The following is a 23,672-nucleotide window of genomic DNA, read 5'->3' on the forward strand; positions in this document are numbered from 1 at the left end:
TTGTTAATCCATTGAGAGTCTAGATAATCAGTATTTTCAAGCTTCAAAAATACAGAGTTATTGTATAAGTAATCCATTGCAATATTTATATATGAATAAATCTTAAATAATATCGTAGCGAACGTGTCTGTTCAGAAGAAAATATTGGTCTCCCAGACTTGCAATGGAGGACAAGAATTAAGAGAATATTAAATATATTTATTTGTGTTCCAAAAATTAGCAGAATTTGTATGGGTTTGGAACAACACGGGGGTGAATAAATTATGATCTTTTTGGTGAACTAACCCTTTAAAGAGCAGTTGTCCACGTACATGAAAATTTGTGAGGCATGTGAATGTCATGTCTGTTTTAATGTTTCAGTAAAGAAGTAGCTTTCTGAAAGCAATATATTTATTTAAACAATATTGATGTTCAATGGTTCATTTATCAACTCTGTAGCTGTTAATGTCATACTTTTCTGCATTTCTTCTTACATGCATTTTACTTTTGATTGTTTTCTCTTGTTTAAAATAAATATTTACCTTTTGATAGTCATTCTGTGTGTGTTAAAGTGATTTTAAAATGAACAAGATTTGTAGGTTTAATGTCTAGCTCGATTTGGGTTCATTTTAGCCTAGCAGTGTAGACAATGTGCTTAGCCAAGCAGTTTGAGACGCCAGGCTTATTCTTATTCATGATGTGTCTGTTGTTCATATATGCTACACCCTCGAAAATCTAAACAAAGATCAACTTCACTATTCATGCAGAAAATAACATTTGCATTGCATTCCACTAAATCTGAGCAATCTATCATTTGCATGCAAAGTGCAAGCAGGCTGACATTTTACATGGAAACAAAAACAAGCTGAATCACTTTTAATGGCAATTTCATAGAGTACATTTTTAAATGATGCAAGAGTGGAAAAAAACAATGTAAGCTAGAGAAGTAGTGCTAAATAAATATCAGATTATACTGTGTTTTTATGCATTAATGCTGTGTTTTTATGCAAAACTGTGACCAAATGTTCTGCAGGGTGTAAAATGTAATAGTTTATCGATCTGTCAGTAAAAAGCCCATATTGTCAGGCATATAGCCTTATGTGTAGCAGACTATGATGTTAATTCTTCGTCATCAGTTATAGGAACCTAGGTGTGCTATTACGTTTGCTATTACTTTCCCTTACTTTTAGTTACCAAAAATAAATAAATAAATATAAACTGTCTATGTGCCCTGTTTTTATTGTAAAGTTTTATTATAAGTTGGTTATAAAACTGATTTTGCATTTAAAAGGATTTTTGGAAAAAACCTACCTGGCCACATGATTTACAACAGGGGCAAAGTTAGTAGGTCCGTATAGTTGGACGGTCTTTAGACTCTGATGGTATGCCTCTAATATCCCCTCAATACCATTACAGTAGGGATTTTCAATATTTCCATTCTGAAAGACAGGAATCAATGGTTCACGTGTGTCTTCATTTAAGCCAACCAAAGTTCAACAGGAAAACAATGCTGAGGACAGAAAACATGGATTGTATCAATCAATATGACAGCAGAGAATGCCAATTATAGATGTCTCCCATACAGTCTCATCTCAGAATCACTGAACTGCTTCCAGAGCACCAAAGACTAGCTCAACAGCATCTCACGCTCTCAAGTTTATGACTGAGAATGTGAGAAAAACAGAAGGACATTGAGACTCTTGGCATCAACAAACTCTTTTGGACTAATCTCAGGAATTTTCAAGAAGTTCAGGACAACAGAAAGTTGAACATCAGGCTCACTCACTAGGGGGAACTCATGAGACACGTGTCCATCGGGGGGCAGCTTGGCTCCAAATCCCAGTGCAGGGAACATCTTGTCACTGTCATAGTCCTGGATGATTTCCCCCACAGCCTTCAGTGCCAGGGCGTAGGCGTTCATCTGGTAGGGGTTCATGTAATGGAGAGACGTGGACTGGGATGGGTTTCCTGAAAATTTAACAGCACACAAAAACCTATCTAGTAAAATAAACATATTAGAATAGCAATAGCTAAGAGCTAATTTTTCAAAAGCTAATTTTTCAAGTTTATGAAAGTTATTGCTAAACATAGTTCAGTTATGAAAAATTGTTTTAGCATATTAATTGAAATTACAGCGTTAATGTATTTGGTCTTAGTGGACTAGATTTGCTATGCGCTACTGCTATTGAGTAAGTATGGACTTGCTACTGACAGTTGATACATAGACACACTTCTGTGAGCATGTAAGATATGCTGCTGCTGCATGAATGCATAAATCCCATAACAGATCTAGACAGGCGGAGCTGGGGAGGTTGAGGGTATCAGAGGAACTCTGATAGCGTGCTGCAGGATCAGCTTACAGGGAACATTGAACCAGACCATTTAAATGTTGAGCAAGCAAGCTCATTGGCTGCAGGATCAGCAGAGTCAATCAGCTTGTGCCGTGTAATAAATTATGTCATTGCTAGCAGATTGCATGTAAAGGCCCTATCAATCCGGCCATCTTTTATGACTAAGCAAAAAAATTCAGTCTAATTAAAAATTCATTATTTTATGTGTTCTGTGTATTTTTATGTTTATTAGAGTACAGGCTTGTTAGCATTTGTTAACTTCAAACTCTACAGTGTAATTAATTCTGAATCGTGCATGCAATTGTGCGTGCAATTTGCATGCAACACAGAGTTGCTGCCTACGTAAAGCCCTTCAAATCAGTCACTTATAAGAACCTCTGATGGTTAAGATGCTGCCTTATCCTGTGTCTACACTGAGCATGACCGCTTTCGCATTTGTGTCACGACTCACCGCAACAGCTTGAGGCCATCTACCTTAGATGCGTCAAAGCAAACATTCCAAATCCGTTTGTCCTGTTAAGTAGAATTGCTAGGTTTTCTGGACCCCCTGTTCAGTTTATTGCATTGGGCCCCCTCGGTAGAAATCTAGTCTCATTTGCCCTCACTAGCAAAACCCCTGGTCCTGTTTGCCGAGCTACAATCCAGTGTTGACAGTATCACTGATTACAATGATTTATATTTGGTTTTGATGCATGGCACTGCTTGTCCCTGGTGTTGCCATGGCGTTTGAAGGCAGGGCCTACGTACTCCATAGGCATCAAGGCAGTTCATTAGGTTTTTGAACAGAGCCACTTTGTCTACCACAAACAAGTCAAGAAGTACATTTAAGAAACATAAATGAGCGCTCCAGGGCTGGTGTCAAGCTATTGATGTTGTTCTGGGCTTGGAACAGTCGGGATCCACACAGTTCTTGTGCTATGGTTGCATTGTTACTAAACTAACTCAGCTCTGTAATTCAGCTCTCCTGCACTGCAGGCAGCCACCTTCAATAAATCTCTCAGAAGAAAAAGCTCATGATGCCTTCTATTTCCATCTTCTCACTACCCTGTTCTGAACAAATATCGTTAATTTGCTGAATAATTCAAAGATGTTTGAAAGCAGTTACTTGTGAAAGAACAGTAATTATTTGAATACTTGCAGCAAGTGCGGTGTCGAAAACGACGGGGAGTAGCATTCACTGTCGGCTGGTGTAGCTGGGCCATTTTAGACTGGTTTATCCAACCGGTTCATCTCTCAGCATGACTTAAACCCTTACACAGCTCTCCGTTCAGACCAGCAGCACAGGGGGCCACCCAACAACAACTAATAGGAGTGTATTGAGCAACACAAGCAGTAGAGAAAGGCCGATGATTGGGTTTGGATCCCCTAACCTTTTAAGAGGTCACACACCGTTCTCTCCACTTAATTACTTACCGTTAGAGGCGGTGAAATCAATGGCCACAGTAAAATTGATCTGGGTCCTGGGAAAAGAGGCAGAAATGAGAAAACAGAGTAAGCAAAAATGCTCTCTACAGTGATTTAGTAGCTTCTATAGAGACAGGTACATATGTCTGCGTGGATATGTGCTAACACACACACACGAGCATAAACACGAACATTGCTAAATGATGGCTAATGTGTTTAGTCAACCCCAGCTGCATGGTCTAATTGGGATAAACAGGAAGAGCCATTACTTTGTGCTCACATTACTAGTTCTACTACACTCACACAGCAGAGCAATGCAGCCTCCGCAGGTCCATCTGCATTCCTGCCTTTAGCGTATCCCTTCACACAGCGTTTCCTAATGCTCTGGTTTCTTATCGGCCACAAAACCACATTATGCAGCATGTTAGCGATACCCGTTAAATGAATCCCAAAGGCACCTTAAAGGATGACATGCTTTCTGGCAGAAGATGCAGTGAATAGAAAGTGTTTAAGCGATGCTAATTAGCCGAGGCTAATATGTTAGTCTTTAAAGGTGTATCATTTAATAAATACATGTTCAACTGACCATACAGAAGCTATTATTGTCAAATCTACCCTATTGCAAATTAACATACCACAACATTAGCATAAAACAGATACAAATAAAGCAAAGCAATTAAAATGATGGAGCACTTAAAAAAAAAACAAGAATTTAATTTTCAGGATAAAAACGTGTCACCGACAGTAAAAGACAGCATTCAAATCCTCTCCCCAAAAAGTCAAACATAGCAGCCCATCAGGGATACAGTGGGTTACAAGAAAAAAAAATCGATAAAACCATAATGAAAAGTAGAGAAAATTACATTAACCTTTAGAATCCCATGCTAATACATGACTCATGCCCCTATGTAGCCCAGAGAGTAATTATCCTCTTTATTAATTCATTAAAAGCCATTTACTCTCGGGTCCCAGCGTATGCATCTCCGCATCAAAAAAACAATTCTCTCATTTTGGGAAACTAGGTGACCGAAGCTGTGGAAAATAAGACCTTCTAAGCTACCATGGATTATTGCTGTTTAATTATACATTTATGAGGAGGAAAATGAAACTGAGCAATATTCTTTTTGGTTTTCTCTTGTCAAAAGACAGCATTCAAATCCTCTCCCCAAAAAGTCAAACATAGCAGCCCATCAGGGATACAGTGGGTTACAAGAAAAAAAAAAATCGATAAAACCATAATGAAAAGTAGAGAAAATTACATTAACCTTTAGAATCCCATGCTAATACATGACTCATGCCCCTATGTAGCCCAGAGAGTAATTATCCTCTTTATTAATTCAATAAAAGCCATTTTCTCTTGGGTCCCAGTGTATGCATCTCCACATCAAAAAACAATTCTCTCATTTTGGGAATGTAGGTGACCAAAGCTGTGGAAAATAAAACCTTCTAAACTACAGCTATTCCCGAGGAGCACGCTATCACGTTTATCTTGTATTATTACTGTTTAATTATACATTTATGAGGAGGAAAATGAAACTGAGGAATACTCTTTTTGGTTTTCTCTTGTCTATTCATGAATGTGCCATTCCAAATTAGAGCAAATCCTGATCTACTTTCAGCAGTGCTGTTGTTCTGCCAGCCGTTTCAGCCTGTGGCACTAGGGCATTTCCATGGCCCAGAAACTTAATAGGCTGTAAAAAAGGATCCCCGGCATTAGGGGTTACTATAGTACAACAGACATCTCCTAGGATGGGATAAACAGAAGGACAAGAGGAATCGATTTTCGCAGACACGTATGTCACTATGTGTCTCCCTCTCATTTGTCAGCTGCAGGGCTCTCTGCAGTGCTGTGGGAGGCAGGGAAGCCCTGCATAGTGACAGAAAACCCACCTGTATCTAATGGAATGAACAGCACAGCACAGATAATGCTGTCTTTATGTAGCATGATCCATTATGACCCAGTGACATCATTAATGGTTTCCAAAGGCAGTCACACAAATGTTACGCTACTTTTTGTAGCATAGTCACCGTGGGCCCCCGACAATCTGGGGTCCACAGAATCATCACCACCTTCCTCCCCACTAATGATGGCCCTTGTCTGTTACTGTATATATATTGAGATCATTAAAATGCCACCACATGCAGTCACATATATGCGGCAATGTGACATGTTGATCACTTCAAATTCACCACTTCTTCTTTTGACTCTTTTTCTGCACAACAGACACTTACCCTGGCCAGCACAATCTCATCTGCCTTAATAGAAATGTCAAAACTGGTCCTGCGTGGGATGCACAGGCTGGCCGGAGGCTCGGAGCACATTATAACAGGTTATCTGCCACTCAGCCATGAGCACTTCCATGCAGGTAAAGGTCAGCGCTTAATCAGTACACACACTCACAGCAATGAATGCGGAGCTCAGCATAGCAGATACGCTCTTCATTGGCAAGGGCCAAAAGATCCTCAACTGTTGCATGATTAATAGGTTACTGCTTTTTTTGTTTTTTTTTGTTTTTTTACTTTTTGCTTGGCTAAATGCAAAATAAATAAATAAATAAATCCATCCATACATACATACATACATACATAAATTGGTATTTGTGTCTGTATCTGTTTTCTAGCAAAAAAAAAATATATATATAATGACATTCTAAACATGATAAATATACATGAGAAGCATAACTGCATGAGATTTTAAGGTTAGTTTAAAAAAAATGCGACTTAAATTTATTTTTCTTAACTCACTGGCAAATAGTTTTTTCTTGTTTTAAGCTTAAAACTTTAAATTAACACTTTTATTCAGTGAAGATACATTAATACAGGTTTGGAACAACTTGAGGCTGAGTAAATGATGACAACATTTTCATTTCTATCCCTTTAACCTTTTAGCGACACACAAAAAACTTCCAAACTGTTGCAATATGTACAGCAACCAACGCTATAAAATATTTCTAGATTCACATTAATCTGAATGTTCATGAAATGGAACACACTTTTAGTGCTAATCAATGGACATTTCTCAAAAAGTGTCCTAAAATGTGCAAGAAGCAATGCAATATTATTTTGCAGAAATAAGCCAAACATAAGCCTGAGTTGAACAGTACAACTGTTTTCAAATAATAAATGTTTCAATATAATTAATCTTTCTTTAGCAACAAATCAGCATATTATAATGATTTATGAAGGATCGTGGTGACACTGAAGACCCTGAAAATTCAGTGAAAAATTATAAAATATTTTAAAAACAGCTGTTTTAAATTGTAATAATATTTCACAATGTTTCTGTTTTTACTGTATTTTTGACCAATAGAAAAGAGTAGTGTATACTTTTTTAAATAATGTATATCATTTTACATTACCAAAACATAATTTTAAGAAAATTAAGTGTTTTTACTGGAAAACCAGTAAAAAACAGTTTTTTTTTTTTGCACTGTGCAGAATATGTTATCTGAGCCATAATTGATTTCTCTCAGTGGTCACAGTGCTGTCTGATCATTTCATCAAATTTTGGCGAGGTCTTAGATTTGATTGGCTCTCTTCATGGCTGATCTAATACCAAACTGGAGCAGCTCGGGTCTGATGTTTTCCAGTTCTCTCCGTCTTCTACCCATCATCCCTATTGCTGTTCCCAACTCAGTCACTTAGGGAGTAATATTTGTCAATAATGAAGAGAGTTCTTCTTCTAAGTGGCAATTTCCTGTTTTCATTTAGACGAGGACTTAATCAATTTATGGTCTGTCAGACCACTAAACAATCCCACATGCTGTGTGCGCTCTGAAATACAATGTTGCAGCTCCATGAATACACATGCGCACACAAATGCGCCCACGCACGCTGCTGTTTTCTCCACATTTTATTGTGTTGTCTCCATGTGAGCATGAACCTGCAGGCCGTCTCCTGATGTTTACACAACCCAATGGCAGTAAACCCTCTAACCCTATCAGGGCTGCCCGTGCTGGGGCAGTCAGTCGAAACTGACAGGGATTCACCTAAATGTCACGTTGCATTAGGCTCAAAACTTCCATCCCACTCTCTTCTTCAGCTCATGGTCATATTTCACTATTTGTCTTTTTGTATTACACCCCAGTAGAAAATCTATGGTTACCTTAATTCAAGCAACATGAAACAAAATATTTCTTGACCATCAGCTGTGAATCCAGAATCCAGTCTCTTTACAAAAGAAGATGGCCACATTTACACATTTCACATATGTGTATTTGAAAATCTGACATGAGCTCTGCTTTAAAAATCACAATTTCTTTGATGTGAATAAAAGGAAAATCAATGCCTAGACCATGTGGCAAATGCACGTGTGAAATGCGAACATTATAAAGTGCAATGTGTACTAGTGTCAGTCAAAATGGATGATTTACACTGTAGAGATAGCATAGTGTTTGGGAATTCCATAATGCACAATTTAAAGGGATAGTTCCCCCAAAAAGGAAGACTGTCATCATTTACTCACCTTTGTGTAGTTCTAACCTTATATGTCTTTCTTTCTTCTGCAGAATGAAAGGTATTCTGAAGAATGTTCATACAATGACTGTCAAAGGGGTTTAAAAAGCTTTGCCATACAGGTTTGAATTGACAATAGAATGAGTGAATAATGACAGAATGCTCTTTTTTGGGTGAACCAACCAAGTTGACAAATCAATTTATGATTAAATGATTAAACATGTTTGTTAAGTAGGACATGTACCTAAAATAACATTTCAATCAGTCATCAGATTTTAGGGGTAGTGTACGGTTTAGGATTAGAATACAGCTGGGTTTGGGTCTTAAACTACATTTTTATCAACTTATAAATTACCCAACATAGTCTCATTGGAAAAACTTGCGTTTGTCTACATTTTTGCTAAAAAATTCCAAAAACGTACGTATAAATACAATTCACTACCGTTTCCAGCTGAATGAACACTAGTGGCGGTAAAACACCAACAACTTTTATTCCTTTTCACACAAAATATGATTACAAGGGCAGATTATATACTACCATGTTATAACCTCAAAATACTTTTTGCCATAGTATATGGTTTGCAAAGTAATAATTTTGACATTTACATAACATTACCAGCTCCATATGTGTGGCTTTTCTGAGTAAAGTTGGTAGCTTACCTGGTACAGCAAGCACTGCACTTGGGGATGAGTCCCTCTAAAAATATGGGTCATGATAAAGAAGTTCAAAGACTTGTAGAAGCAAGCTAAAACGACAAGGTTTAAATGTGTTTTTATCTCCTTTTTGCATTTCTTAACACTATCAGTTAGGTTTAGGGTAGGGATTAGTATAGGTGGTATTTCTATCCCTTTAACCTATCAGTGGCACTCATCATATATTTCATTTCCAAACTGTTCCGATATGTACAAAAACCATTCATCTGAATGTTCATGAAACTGAGCACACTTTTAATGCCAATCACTGGACATTTCTGAAAAAGCGTCCCGAAATGTGCAAGAAGCAATAGAATATTATTTTGCAGAAATGAGCCGAACATAAGCCTGAGTTGAACATAAGCCTGGGTTAAAATTCCCTCTGATTTAAAAGGTAGTTAATGGTTTAGGTTAGGGGCAAAGTGAGGACTAAGTTTGTTCTAGGACCAACAAAATATTGATGAGGGAGCATCCTACTAGACAAAATCTTGGTTACTGTACATATTAGCTGCATTAATCCACATCCAAAAATACAGTGTACTGTATACACTGAAATTCAAAATTTCTGTCTGGAGCTATTATACATGTGCTGTATGTGATGGAACAGAAGTTATGCTGAAATTGGTCTATTGCTGAAATACTTTCTCCAAGGGTAAAAGTTGAAAAAGGGTGAGAATTCTGGCTGTGTGAAATGATAACATATCTAGTGTTTGGAAAAACCCACTGCATTCTCCAATATATTCACCACACAGTCTCCAAGGTCAAGAGGTATATCTACAGTATAAATCTGACTTTGATGGAACACGTGACGTTCAGTTAAACAGCTTTGGAGAGCTTCAAGCAGATGGATGCAAAGAGATGAATCTGTCCTTTTTGTAAGATACCAGATAGTTTAAGAGAAAAGCCAATCACTCCATACTCCACTGTAGTGATCACAGCCCTGATTGCCAGATCATCAAGCCCTTCAGATGTTGCCTTCAAAGATGATGTTTATCCCTACACCACAAAACAAGGGTAAGAGGGTCGCGTTGATCTTTGGATTTTGTTGAATTTTTTATGTTAAATTTTAAGCATTAAATGTTCGTGAATGTAAATGGATGGTTGACATACAATGTCCATGATCTCTTTTTTAAATATACATCAAGACTGATGTACTGTATATTGGAAAATGTATGTTTATGTAACAATAATATGTTTTTTTTTTTACTGCATGCCGATTAAAAATAAAAATATTTACATTATACATTAAATACAATTATTAATTAATTATTATCAGTACTTGAATGTGGGGAAGTTTAATAAAGATCATCATTTTGAACAAAAAGCTGAGAAAAATCTCATTTTTGTCAAAGACTAGATCTGGATCAGATTCAGATCCATGATTAAAACATAGATGGAGTAGATCGACACCCCCAAAGCTTGCACTGAATACCACTTCCTGGGTCAACATTTCATTGGTAACGTCAGGAAGTTTTGATTTAAATGCTGTTTAATGTTTGACGATAGTGTTGTTTTACATATGCATTCGCTTATGTGATCACTTGTTTCTGCTTCTGCTTCATCTGTTTTGATCTGGAGATTCTGTACTCTTTCAGAAGATGCGTTATAACGCCCCCTACCATTTGACTGTCAAAACACAGACAGCCGGAAAATTCCATAAATGGTGGCAAGACAGTTAAGCTTTCTGAAAAGTGAAGCCAAAACATTTTTATCGCCATCTGGTGGCTAGCTGCATTATAGGACATAAACCCCGCCTTCTTCATGTAAGTGAATGGGACCTGAGCCAAATTTTAAAAAATGTATTACACTTCAAATAAATTTTTCCCAAAGATGGTTTCCATCATTTTAGGTAGTTCTTATCACACTGATGTATGTTGTGAGTTTGCGATTGGGTCTGCGGGAGTTTGGGTGGGACTTTGACACCACCTCCACCTCATGATCACTACTGCGCAGACTAGGGCTCCAAATGAATCACTACTGTGCAGACTCAGGCTCCAACTGACGTCATTTTCACAAGATGACATTGGCCATACTGGGATGTTGTGACTTCACTTTTCTATAGTGGAAGAAGTGGAGATATGTCGTCCATCTTTTTCTTTTCTTTTTTAGTCTGTGGTGCCAATTTAAGAATTTGTATTTGTCATTGTCATTGTCAGTGTTGTTGTTGTTAACTAAAACTAAAATTATTAAAAATAATTTTGTTTCATTGAAATAAAGCTGAAAAAATATATAAATTAAATAAAAAAAACTTGCCTTAGAAACTAAATGAAATAAGTTCAAGCTGAAATACTAAAATGGCTAAAACTTAATTAATTAATGAAAAAAAAACAGAAAGAAATCAGTTTGTGTGCATTTACAAATAACCTATAGAAGCCATGTGACCCACCCTGCTACTGTCAGAGCATCAATGCACAGTACTATGTGTGATTCAAAGCACATGAACAGCACCTGTGCAAGAACGTTTGTCTCTCTACTCACCCTCCTTTGATGTAATCGAGGAAAGTCGACTCTGATTCCACCGAGAATGAGAGCAGTGTCACCTGCATCAAAAACAGATCAAAAGAGACAACTGAATCTACAACAAAACAACAGACAAAAATATGATGCCACATGATTCAGTCATGTTAGAAATTGTCCTAATTCAACTTGTTTCAGATGAGGCAGTGAATGATGCGGGCAAAGTGTCGGACCCTCTGGGAAGCGATGTTCTCAGGCTGATCTTGTAATATAGAGCAATAAGGCGACTTTGGCACAGCCATCAATCAAAGCATGATGCTCAAATCAGATTATCTCCGAGGTGCTACAAATTCCTGCTTTCATATTCACTTCCATGATCTCTATCCACCCACACTCCCTTTCTTTCACACACACACACACGTATACAGATGTTCACAGTGGCGTGATATTTAGATTAATGTGCAAGTCTTGGTTGGGCTATTTTCTCCATTTAAAAGTCAGTTTCCACTATTTGTTGATTACAATGAGCCACTGCACAAGCACTTAAACAGAATGCTTTATAAGGACCCGTCAAAGGAAAACAGCTTTCCTCTGTAGCTACGAAGCAAAGCTCTCTCTTGTTTTTAGCACTTGTTTTAATTAGCATGGGTGTAAAAGGGATACTCATTAATGCGGGAAAACATTTGAAAGCTACTGTGCATGTCATTCCCTTTCCCATCACATAATTGAACACATGAAACGGCTGTAATTAGAGGCTTTGTCTGTGTGCACATACATGCGTGTTTGAACATATGCTCTGATACATATGCACACACACGCTCACAATGGTGAAATTTGTTTCATACGTTAATCTCTGAGCCACCACTCACCGTTCCTGAATTTATATATTTCTTCTTCTTCATCTTCTTCTTTGGATTCACCACCTAAGAGCCATTGGAAAACAAATCAGAAATCAAAATAAGTTCAGACAGATGAGATTGGGCAGAAGTGAGATTTAGATTCATTAAACAGATAGCAAACAGCCTTTCCTCTCACAGGATGGTGCCTCAAAAACAAATCAATTATATTTCTTTGGAAAATGCCACCACCTGCGGAAGATGTGGGAAACGCTGAAAATGAAAGTCTTGCTCTGAGTTAAACGTGATTTCACATTGCATTCTCCACTTCTCAGTACTAAAATGTATCACAGTTATAAAGAAGCACATTTTATGAAGAAAATATCAGTAGTATTTGTATATTTTGAATCCGACTGCAGCAACCTAAAAACTTGCACTAAGAAATTTAAGAACAGTTCACCCAAAAAATGCATAAAAAAAAAGAAGCTAATTTGAAAAAGTGTCAATGTTTTTTTTGACCCCACTGAATAGATACTATATTGACTAAACAGATAATACTGTATTTTTTTTTTTCAGCATGAGTAAATGATGACAGAACAAATGGTGCCACCAAATTAAGAACATGATGAGTTAATATAATATAATATGATATATAATACACATTGGGAGTTATACAACACTTATGTACAAAGCAAAGTTTTGAGTTTTGCACTGAAGTGTAAGCAACAGTAATAGTGTTCCTTGCCTTCTTATGATCTATGTAAGCAATTATTTTTTCCTATATATTATATCCCACATATATTTTGATAGGAAACATTAAGGAATGCTGGACAGGCTATCCATTTTTTTGATTAAATGGAGCTGGGAAGATAGATTTGGTCAAGATTATTGTCACTAAAAGAAAGAATGAAAGAGAAGCAGAGCGAGGAAGAATAAGACAGATAATGATGCTGGAAAGCACACAAATGAAAGTGGAACAATCCAGGCGACCTCTTAGCTGTAAGGGGTGAAGTACAGAAGAAAGGACCAGCAACCCCTGGTCATCCTCCATTCATCTCCAAACACAAAGTAATCAATAGCTCCAATAGACTCTTTGTGCTCAGATGGATGCAAGGATCTGGACATGAATAGAGTTTTTGAATATGTTCGCTGTAGACTCATGACCCATCGACCCTTCAGCTTCACAAAAGCCTAAGAGGTGAGATTACAGAGTAGAAATTTATAAGATGTAAATCTAAAGACTCTTTGGTGTATAAAAAGGTCATGTACTGTAATAAAACTTTGTATTACACTGTAATAACTGCTTTAGTACACTGTAATTACATAACTTCCTACAAATGCTCCAGGGAAAACAACATCTTATGTTCTGAAGTCACCAGAACTCATTCCAAGGTCAATAAACCAACTTGACACATTTGTTTAAGCCTCAACTGCTACCTCCTAAAGAGACACTATGAATGTTGTATCAGCCCTGATTGCACAGCTCCCAACAACATTTTCACAGGCCACCTGAATCACTGCTTCATCTGCCATGAGATATTGTATAATGTGTTGGTGATGTGTTGGCATCAACACATTAGAAGGTAGGAGTGCTGGGTCAGATACCATCCTTTGGAGAAGGGATGTGAATCATTGTAATAATTTGAAATCCCGGGAACGCTCTTATTGTAATCCCCATTTGCATGCTTTCCAAGGGCTTTGATGACTGTACCGTCCATGCAATTACCAGAGAAAAACAAAGAAGAGACTTTTAGATACCTGCGACACTGAATGTGGATGGGGGTGGCTGAAGAAGGAGTGTGAAATATCCATAAAAAGATTCTTGATTTAGAAACTGAAAAGCATAGAACATTTTTACTGTGTCTCTCAGACTGAGGAATCAGTTTTAAATTGAGAATGAACATATTTCAAAGTATAGAGAGAAGACCAGTGGCTTTCATAGGTGATTGATGTGTTAGCTGAAAAATTTAAAGCATCCATATGGCCTGGAATATTTGACTTGCTACATCATTTTGAGTAGTTTTTATCTTGTAACACATTTTGAGTGTTATGGCTGAATAAAAAAAAAAATGAAAGTCTGCTTTCTAATGATATAATTATTAAAGATTAAAATAATAATAATTCTATGTGGTCGACATCTCACCTCATAAATGTTGAACTGGCTCTGACCTCGGGCTAACTCTCTGTAGCTGGTGGTGAATTCACCGATGAAATCGTGGCTAAAACATGGGAAGATTCACAGATTCACTACAGTGAAATATCACTTCAACTCTTCCTTTGTAATTCACATCAAAAGCCAGCCATCAGCTTACCTGCCGTCACGGTCCCAGTCATACACTTCCACTTTGATTGTTCTGGAAAACAGAAAAAGCTCAGGTATGTTTGACAAATCAATATACTCTGAGGGGAGAATTCACTAGGAATTTGCATGCACTGTCTGCATTGTTTTAGCAATTGATTTACTAAAGGAATTATGCCGATTAGGTAATGGTGTCAACACTGCCAAACATCAAAAGCTGAAGGTAATTTGAATGGCATAATTCCTGTACAACATCACTGTGATGTTCAGGAATCTTCTCACCAGATATCTGAATAGGCTCTTTAAAGCACTTAAAGTGCAATCAACTTGACTGTGCGTCTGTTTGTCCACTTATAATGCTCTTCTTCATTATTTAAAAAATGACCGCTGCCATGGTCCAAAGAAAACGTAAGAACCCACAAGAACATGTATTTTAATAAAATTCAGTTTACCACCTGCTTTTTGTACAAGAATAGCAACGTTAATTGCATCAGGAAAACAGTGGTGGGTTTCATATCTACTGTATAATGAGCTTAATTTACATTAAATTATAACACATAAATTGTAACATAATTAGAGATGAGTTTAGCATGTATAGGGCGATGATGCATCATCCAATATATGGAAAATAAATAAATAAATAAATAAATACCAATCTTAATAATTTATTTAATTCTTTTTGCAAATTAACTACAATATATTTGATATTATTTCAAATGGTTAAAAAAGACTTTTGTTATTTGAGAATTTAGTCAAGTAAAACAATCCTATAATTAAAATGTCATTAAATTCAAACAAAATACTATAAAAAATTCTAACATCCAGCATAACATAAATTATTATAATGGAAGAAAGGATCATTTAAGCTCAAAACTTTTGGAATAAGTATCACAAATGTTGATGTAACTAAATGTCATCTTAGCTCATTTGATCGTGTCTATGATCAAAAGAAAATTACAAGTGATTAAAAGTTAGCATATATTTACCATATATTTAACACTGTAGTACAACAGATAATAATGACAAAATCAGCCTTTTCCAAGAAAATAATGAACATTATGTTGTGCTGATTTAGGGGGATTTCATGAATAATCAATTTGGAGACTTGTGCAAGACTTGGATTGAAGTTATTTCACTGTGCTTTGATTGGTCTCTTGCTGCTAAGGCCTAAATTGAGTCATCAGTCACAATTAAACAAAAGCAGCGCAGGTTTGCGAATGCATCCTGTGGCAGGTGTTCACTCAATGGCTTACATCAACAAGATTTGCTGAAAAAATAAAGCTAGCTACTGCCCATATTAATGAGGACGGAAACACAGGCTCTTAAAGCTTGCTCATTAGCTTGACTGAGAGGCATTTCAGAAAACTCTATAGACCGGCAAAAAAAAATCTGTTTCTGTTTACTTCCTGTCTGCAAACAGTCCGGAACTCCCACACAAATCATTACAGTCACTTATAGAGAAAGTGAATAATTCTTATGATTACACTGAGTCAATGCCCAGAGGGCACAGTGTTTCTGGAATAAAAGCACAAATGAATGTCATGGGGTTGGCTTGCTCAGTTCTGCTGAGTTGTCTTGATGTTTACTTTGGGGTAAACAAATGAGTGGGCTAATATGTCCCTCGATATCTATAAATGTATAAAAAATGTAAAAAAGCATACTGTGAGAAGTTAATATATTTCATGGTGTTCCAAACCTGCATGACTTATGTTTCTTTTGTGAAACACAAACAGGGTCCAACACTGTTTTGGACCCCATTTACTTTCATTGTACACTTTCAGAAAAAAAAAAAATGGTGCAAAAGCTGTCACTGGAGTGGTACCTTTTCAAGAGGTACTGTACACCTTTGCAGTGTTGGGGAAAGTTACTTTTAAAAGTAATGCATTACAATATTGCATTACTCCATAAAAAAGTAACTAATTGTGTTAGTTACTCTTTATAGAAGCTTGTATTACTTATATGAAAAAGTAACTCTAAATGTAAATTTAAAAGTAATGCATTACAATATTGCATTACTCCATAAAAAAGTAACTAATTGTGTTAGTTACTCTTTATAGAAGCTTGTATTACTTATATGAAAAAGTAACTCTAAATGTAAATTTAAAAGTAATGCATTACAATATTGCATTACTCCATAAAAAAGTAACTAATTGTGTTAGTTACTCTTTATAGAAGCTTGTATTACTTATATGAAAAAGTAACTCTAAATGTAAATTTAAAAGTAATGCATTACAATATTGCATTACTCCATAAAAAAGTAACTAATTGTGTTAGTTACTCTTTATAGAAGCTTGTATTACTTATATGAAAAAGTAACTCTAAATGTACATTTAAAAGTAATGCATTACTTTACTAGTTATTTATTGAAAAAAGTAATCTGATTGCGTAACTTGTGTTCCTTGTAATACATTAGCCCCAGTACTGCACCTTTGTGCCTTATTTACTGCTAAAAGTGCATATTGGTACCTTAAAGGTACATATTAGTACCTAAATTGCACATATTAGTACCTTTTTGAAATGCTACTGCCCCAGTCACAGTTTTTGTACCTTTTTTCTTTTCTACTTACAAAGTGAAACTCTATTAGAAAAACTTTTCACCTCAACATTGCCGTTTGACTTGTAGGCAAAAGTTTTGCACACCTCACCAGTAAGGCAACGCGAACGCAATATACCAAAAAAATCTCCTGTAGTCGAGGAAGCAACAAAAACACGCTCCCTCCACGGAATTGTGGGCGGTAGCGTCCTTTGACGTTCGTTATCTTCAAAGTAGTGAGTCAGCACCTCTCTGAGTATCTGTCACCTGGGCATCATGTTCCCTGACAGTAAGAGAGTGCAGCCGCCAAGACAGCTCCCTAGGCAGCTGTCTATCAAGCCTCACAACAGAGGAGAAGAAAATAGATTGTGCTCTGAGCCCAAACAGCGAGGACGGGAAGCGGGAAAGGATCTGTGCAGAAGACATTGAAGACTGAAGGTACAATCCAGAGCTGTTTTTAATTCCCATGCACTGACCTCAAACCAAAACGTTGATCCGAGTTTCTCATCTCTTCGGGAGTTGCATGAAAAACGCGTTGTGTGGGATTGGAAAGCCACACCGAATGTCAACACCAGCGTTTATTGCAAAACTGTGGTAGTCTCTTGATTAAACATTCATATATTTTGAGCTGCATTTTCTAACTCTGTTTGACAGTCATCATTTGCTAGTGGAACATCAGTGAAAATTTGATTCCTCTGGAAATTAAAAAAAAAACTTCAGCCTAAGGTTTTCATAGATAAAACGAGGTATATATCCTCCCTGAGGTTTATTCTTAGTCTAAAGTAGAACATCTGTGATTCATTTCATTACCGTCTCAAATTAATTGAGATCAGAATAAAACCATGGAGACGTGTGGGGGATGTTTCGTATCTACTCTTTTGAAGCTTGGAATAGAATGGATGCACACTGACATCTATTTTAATGGGTTCTGGAGCTATAATTTGTTACCGTCTACATAAATGGCATGGGTGATGTATTGACGCCGTCCTCTTTGGGAATTTCATTCACACAGATCGGCACAGTTCCCCAGGAGACAACCGCCTGTGGTGGCACTGCAACATCATGTAATTTATGTTCCATATATATTCACTGTCTTGGTTTATTTCCCCACTGTTAACACTCTTTCATGATGTGTATGGCCTGTCAAAGATACAGCAGTCCCTGCTAGGTGGAGTGCCAGGGCTCTGCAGTATGAGCCAGAGCAGACAGCTGAACACAGAAAGAGATGTGCTGAAAGCATTTTTATATTTATAAATGAAACAGGCTATCTCAGGATTTGTATCACAGAGTTAAAGTGATAGTTCATACAAAAATGAAAATGCTGTCACCATTCATTCACTCTCTGTGAAAGTCAGTAGGGTCCAATACAACACTATGTACAGTGTTGGGCAAGTTACTTCCAAAATGTAATACATTATATATTACTAGTTACTGTCTTTTGAAAGTAATTAGTTACATTACAATATTACTGTCTATGGACAAAAACCTTCGAAATATCTTCGTTTGAAATATTTTCTAATAGACATTTTTCAGAATGTCTTCTTTTGTCAAGTCCAGTCACCTTACAGGAGACATTGGCTATCAAAATCACGTTCTGGGGGGGCAGGCCAGTTTGATTCAATCCAACAATATAAAAGTAGCCCAAGTCCATGAGAAAAAAAACATGTTTCCATTGCTGCTAGTTGAACAAACAGGTAGTATCACCCCAAACCTTTACCACTCAACCAATGTTGAAGATATATTGCCCTCTTTTTTGAATGCAGGCACTTTGAAATGTCATCAAAATGCCTCACTTCCTGATCTGCCATAGCATGTGGCACATTTAAGCACCGTACTGCAGCGCGCTGCCTGTCATGAAAGATTAAACCTGGAAAGCAGCTAGAGCACACACAGGCAATAACATCATTTTTTGACACATAGTTTTGGTTCCCCAAACTGATTGGTTGGGACAGGGTGGTGACCCTCGCTCTGTCAAATGTGTAAGGGGGCGGGCAGAGCACATACTACTGTAGCAATTCAGGCAAGTCACACCAACTCTTATGCTCTCTTATATATATCTCTTATATATCAGTATATATATATATATTTTGAATTGATCTAGAATTTATTTATAATGCTTACAGCAAATACATGGAGGCAAGGGTCAAGTTCATGACTGACATTCAACAGTTCCTCTATGTGGTAACCATGGAGATGGTCTGCTGGCCTCTCTAAAACATTTTTGTAAAAGCATTTATTATGATCTTATTTAACATACTGTTTTAGTTATATTATACATTGTTACGTGCCGCGTGTGTTTTGTTTTTCTCTTTTTCCCTCCCTCTTCCGTCTCTACCAGTCTGCTCTCTAGTCTGTCGTCTTTGCTCTCAGGTCTCTGCTGGATGGAGGAGGCGGCTGTCGATCAACATTAAGGGCGTCGTCTCTGCAGCCAATCCGGTGTCGCCCTGCTGGTTAAATGTCTCTCGGCGCTGAGTATCTCAGTGTGTGTGTGCAGGTGTTTTGAGTTGAGACCTGTGTTTAGAGTTTGTATTCTTCCGTTGTGAATGTGTGAACCTAATGCTTGTTTTTTTTGCACTAGCCAGATTCTGAGTTGAGCGTTGATAAGAGTTAACTGTTCTCTTCTTTTACTGGGGGGAGTGGGGAACAGATTAGCGTATCGCGCGACCTAGGATACATAATGAGGGGAAGTCGTGGCCTAATGGTTAGAGAGTCAGACTCGTAACCCAAAGGTTGCGAGTTCCCGCAGCTAACAAGTGTTAGACACACTAGGTAAGAGTTGAGCGCCTTCTTTGTACTTTTGTTTTGTAGTCAGTGTAGTTTAGTTGTGGCGTCGCATACGCCGAAGATTTCGGGTTTGTTTTCTGCATTTTTCTTTGGTTAGTAAAGTTAGAGGGTTTTGGGAACTTAGTTTAGGAACTATTTTGGTTTATTTCTTTTGTTGATTTGGCGCCACCCTCGTTCCTCTTTTCCCCTTAGTTTAATGTATTCTTCTTACTCATTATATATCATTTTCTCATAATGAGGACATAAAAACAACTACATTTATTAAAATATCATGTTGTTGAAGAAATAGCCGTACAAAAATAATTTGTCAAGAGACCTAATGGTGTTATGTAAGAAACCCACTGCTGGTCTGTGTGTCTTACCTGTCATAGTCTCCATTACAGAGAGCTCTGACTGGAATGGTGAACGACTGCCAAACTGGGTTGAGGGTGTTCTTCACCACCTCAGTCTTATGGCAGATCGTAAAGCTTCATGTTGAGAGAACAAACAGAAACACAAAGACGTGAAGGCACTGTGTAACTTCTGAGGAAACTTGAATATGACTGGCATCAGCCACCTGCTCTGTTTATCTCATGGTGGTCAAAGCTGACAAACCATATGGACTACAGCATCAGTAAGCAAAGTGTTACTTTGCTAACACTTTTATAAACATCACATTGTTTTTTTAGACTTTGGAAATGACATATTTATCATTGATAAGCCTTAAGTTTTATGTAAATAATATAAATGGTCTCCAAAGACATTTGAAATTTTAGTCAAACTAGATATTAAAATAACATTGTTAAATAAAAGAGATAATTTAATATGTGATAAATAGCCTCTTCATCAGTGCCCAAGAGCATCATTAAAATACCCTAAACCTGTTAAAGTACAATCGGACTCCTCTGAGCCTCTGCACAGCTTTTTTAGATGCTCCGTTGAGTATTTTTGCTCTGAAAGACAAGATGGGCACACTACATCATGGCTCTTGAAAACATGAAGCCACGGTCACTCAAGTAAAGAGGCTTTGATGGGGAACTCTGGGTAACACCAGGATAGAAGGCCTTTTCCTCTTCCTCTGTACGCACACGGAGAGTCATTTTCAGCCCATAAATTCCCCACAGAGCAGCAAAATGTTTCGCCAGTCTCACAGTACAGGGGTGAGGGTGCTGGGTATCATGGGAGATGTTCCTTTCACAGTACCTATGTCTAACACACAGCTGTGGTGTTTTAAACCAAGGTAGGACACTTACGTGCCGTCTTCGTTGCTTCTGTAAAAGACCATGAAGGGATCAGATTTCCCGAAAAAGTCCTTCTTGTCCAATTTGTTGGCGCAGAACTGCATGGTTGCGCTGTCCTATAAAGAAAACAACAACAAACGTTTTAAGGGAAATATTTTCAAATTTAACTTATATATTATAACATAATATAAAATATTATTATTATAACCACCCATAAAAACCTTCACGTGGCACAACATTTTAAATAAATGCAATATATAGGGTAAACATTTTATTTTAATTTAAACAATAATATTTTTAATAATAATTACTTTTTTTTTTTTGCTGCTTCTATGGGGTGTTGACAGCAGCAACACAAAATCTGCATTACAATTCGGAGAGAATAGAACCAAAACACTTTCATCTAATTCATCTGGGTGAACGGGAGGCTCATTACAGCTCGATCAGTGATCTTGTTGAAGCGAACACACAGAAACGAATGAAGTCTGTAAAGCTTTGGGATTTGAGCTCTATTCAGTGATGAAGAGTGCTGGTCTATGATCAGCTTCTGCTTCACCTGTCACTACGAATATAACCATGACTGCCATGTAGAAACAACTCTGGATCAGCAGTTTCACGCTACGATAATTTTGGATGCGAATAAACTCATGCTTGTATTTTTTGGATTGCCCCTTGAGATCAAAGGTAAAGCACATTCAGTGCAAAGATATGACTACTTCAACTAGAAGCTGGCCATTTGAGAAATTATTCTATCCTGTTATTAAATTAGACTGCAAGTTCTGAAGGTTTGAAAGCTTCAAAGAGACATAAAGACATTTAGTTGTACAAACACTGGCTGAATATCTAATGGCTGTTGTTATATTATAAATATAAAATATTATTATTATAACCACCCATAAAAACCTTCACGTGGCACAACATTTTAAATAAATGCAATATATAGGGTAAACATTTTATTTTAATTTAAACAATAATATTTTTAATAATAATTACTTTTTTTTTTTTTGCTGCTTCTATGGGGTGTTGACAGCAGCAACACAAAATCTGCATTACAATTCGGAGAGAATAGAACCAAAACACTTTCATCTAATTCATCTGGGTGAACGGGAGGCTCATTACAGCTCGATCAGTGATCTTGTTGAAGCGAACACACAGAAACGAATTAAGTCTGTAAAGCTTTGGGATTTGAGCTCTATTCAGTGATGAAGAGTGCTGGTCTATGATCAGCTTCTGCTTCACCTTTCACTACGAATATAACCATGACTGCCATGTAGAAACAACTCTGGATCAGCAGTTTCACGCTACGATAATTTTGGATGCGAATAAACTCATGCTTGTATTTTTTGGATTGCCCCTTGAGATCAAAGGTAAAGCACATTCAGTGCAAAGATATGACTACTTCAACTAGAAGCTGGCCATTTGAGAAATTATTCTATCCTGTTATTAAATTAGACTGCAAGTTCTGAAGGTTTGAAAGCTTCAAAGAAACATAAAGACATTTAGTTGTACAAACACTGGCTGAATATCTAATGGCTGTTGTTTGCAGGGGCGTTTTCTCAGAAGAGACATAAGAGGCAGTACTTCCTCAAAAAACCTGGATGAGAAAATAATCAACAGTACCAAAAATGAGAAAAATTATGTAATACAAAATGTGTCCAGGTTACGAATGTAACCATGGTTCCCCGAGGGAACTAGACGCTGCGTCGGAAAACGATTTGGGAACGCCTTCAGCGTGACCACGCTCTGAATCACATGTAAAATCAGTCCAATGGAAGGGCTAGACGTCACAGGCGGGTGACGTTCTATCCTGTTATTAAATTAGACTGCAAGTTCTGAAGGTTTGAAAGCTTCAAAGAAACATAAAGACATTTAGTTGTACAAACACTGGCTGAATATCTAATGGCTGTTGTCAGACATAAGAGTGCTTCCTAAAAAAAACCTGGATGAGAAAATAATCAACAGTACCAAAAATGAGAAAAATTATGTAATACAAAATGTGTCCAGGTTACGAATGTAACCATGGTTCCCCGAGGGAACTAGACGCTGCGTCGGAAAACGATTTGGGAACGCCTTCAGCGTGACCACGCTCTGAATCACATGTAAAATCAGTCCAATGGAAGGGCTAGACGTCACAGGCGGGTGACGTGGAAATCAGTCCAATAGATGGGCGAGACGTCATGGGCGGGTGACGTTGCGACCAGGAAGCTATAAAAGCACGTGTGGTGGAACCGGCGTCAGTTTCTAGGAATGAAGCAAGCGCTCACAGGGATGCCGGAAGTATGGCACTGAGACGCAGCATCTCGTTCCCTCTGGGAACCATGGTTACATTCATAACCTGGAGACGTTCCCCTTCAGGAACTCGAGCTGCATCGGAAAACGCTTTGGGAACGAGTATGCCCACGTGGCCAGACATACAAATCCCTGCCTAGTGTGGAAGAGCACAGCTAAGGCGAGAGAAAGGAGCCAGGAGAAGCGCAGAATGCAGGTAGGCACCTGAAAAAAGTAGGCGGGGACATCCCGCCCAAAGGCCAACTTCAGAAGGAGTGAGCCTTGACCCCCAAAGGAGAGGGAGATCAGAGGACTCGAGGCTATGGAAAAGCATCCTAATCCACCACTTAGCATAAGCTTCTCTGGCCAGAGGCCTCAGCCTCAGCGCACCAT

General features: G+C 37.6%; 1 protein-coding gene across 1 annotated transcript in view; it reads right to left on the reverse strand.

Moving 5' to 3' along the window:
- LOC107751002 (copine-5) overlaps nt 1–23,672 on the reverse strand; it is a 156,317-nt gene that overhangs the window by 22,458 nt on the left and 110,187 nt on the right. Inside the window, exons 8-16 of the mRNA XM_016566571.1 lie at nt 21,024–21,127; nt 20,154–20,258; nt 14,488–14,529; nt 14,319–14,394; nt 12,209–12,262; nt 11,361–11,422; nt 3,744–3,790; nt 1,766–1,947; nt 1,291–1,418 (exon numbers count right to left, since the gene is read on the reverse strand). Of these exons, the coding sequence (XP_016422057.1) occupies nt 1,291–1,418; nt 1,766–1,947; nt 3,744–3,790; nt 11,361–11,422; nt 12,209–12,262; nt 14,319–14,394; nt 14,488–14,529; nt 20,154–20,258; nt 21,024–21,127 (800 nt within the window). The remainder of the gene's footprint in view (nt 1–1,290; nt 1,419–1,765; nt 1,948–3,743; nt 3,791–11,360; nt 11,423–12,208; nt 12,263–14,318; nt 14,395–14,487; nt 14,530–20,153; nt 20,259–21,023; nt 21,128–23,672) is intronic.

The sequence above is a fragment of the Sinocyclocheilus rhinocerous genome, unplaced genomic scaffold, assembly GCF_001515625.1.
Source record: "Sinocyclocheilus rhinocerous isolate Xijiao unplaced genomic scaffold, SAMN03320098_v1.1 scaffold2647, whole genome shotgun sequence".
NCBI classification, from domain to species: domain Eukaryota; kingdom Metazoa; phylum Chordata; class Actinopteri; order Cypriniformes; family Cyprinidae; genus Sinocyclocheilus; species Sinocyclocheilus rhinocerous.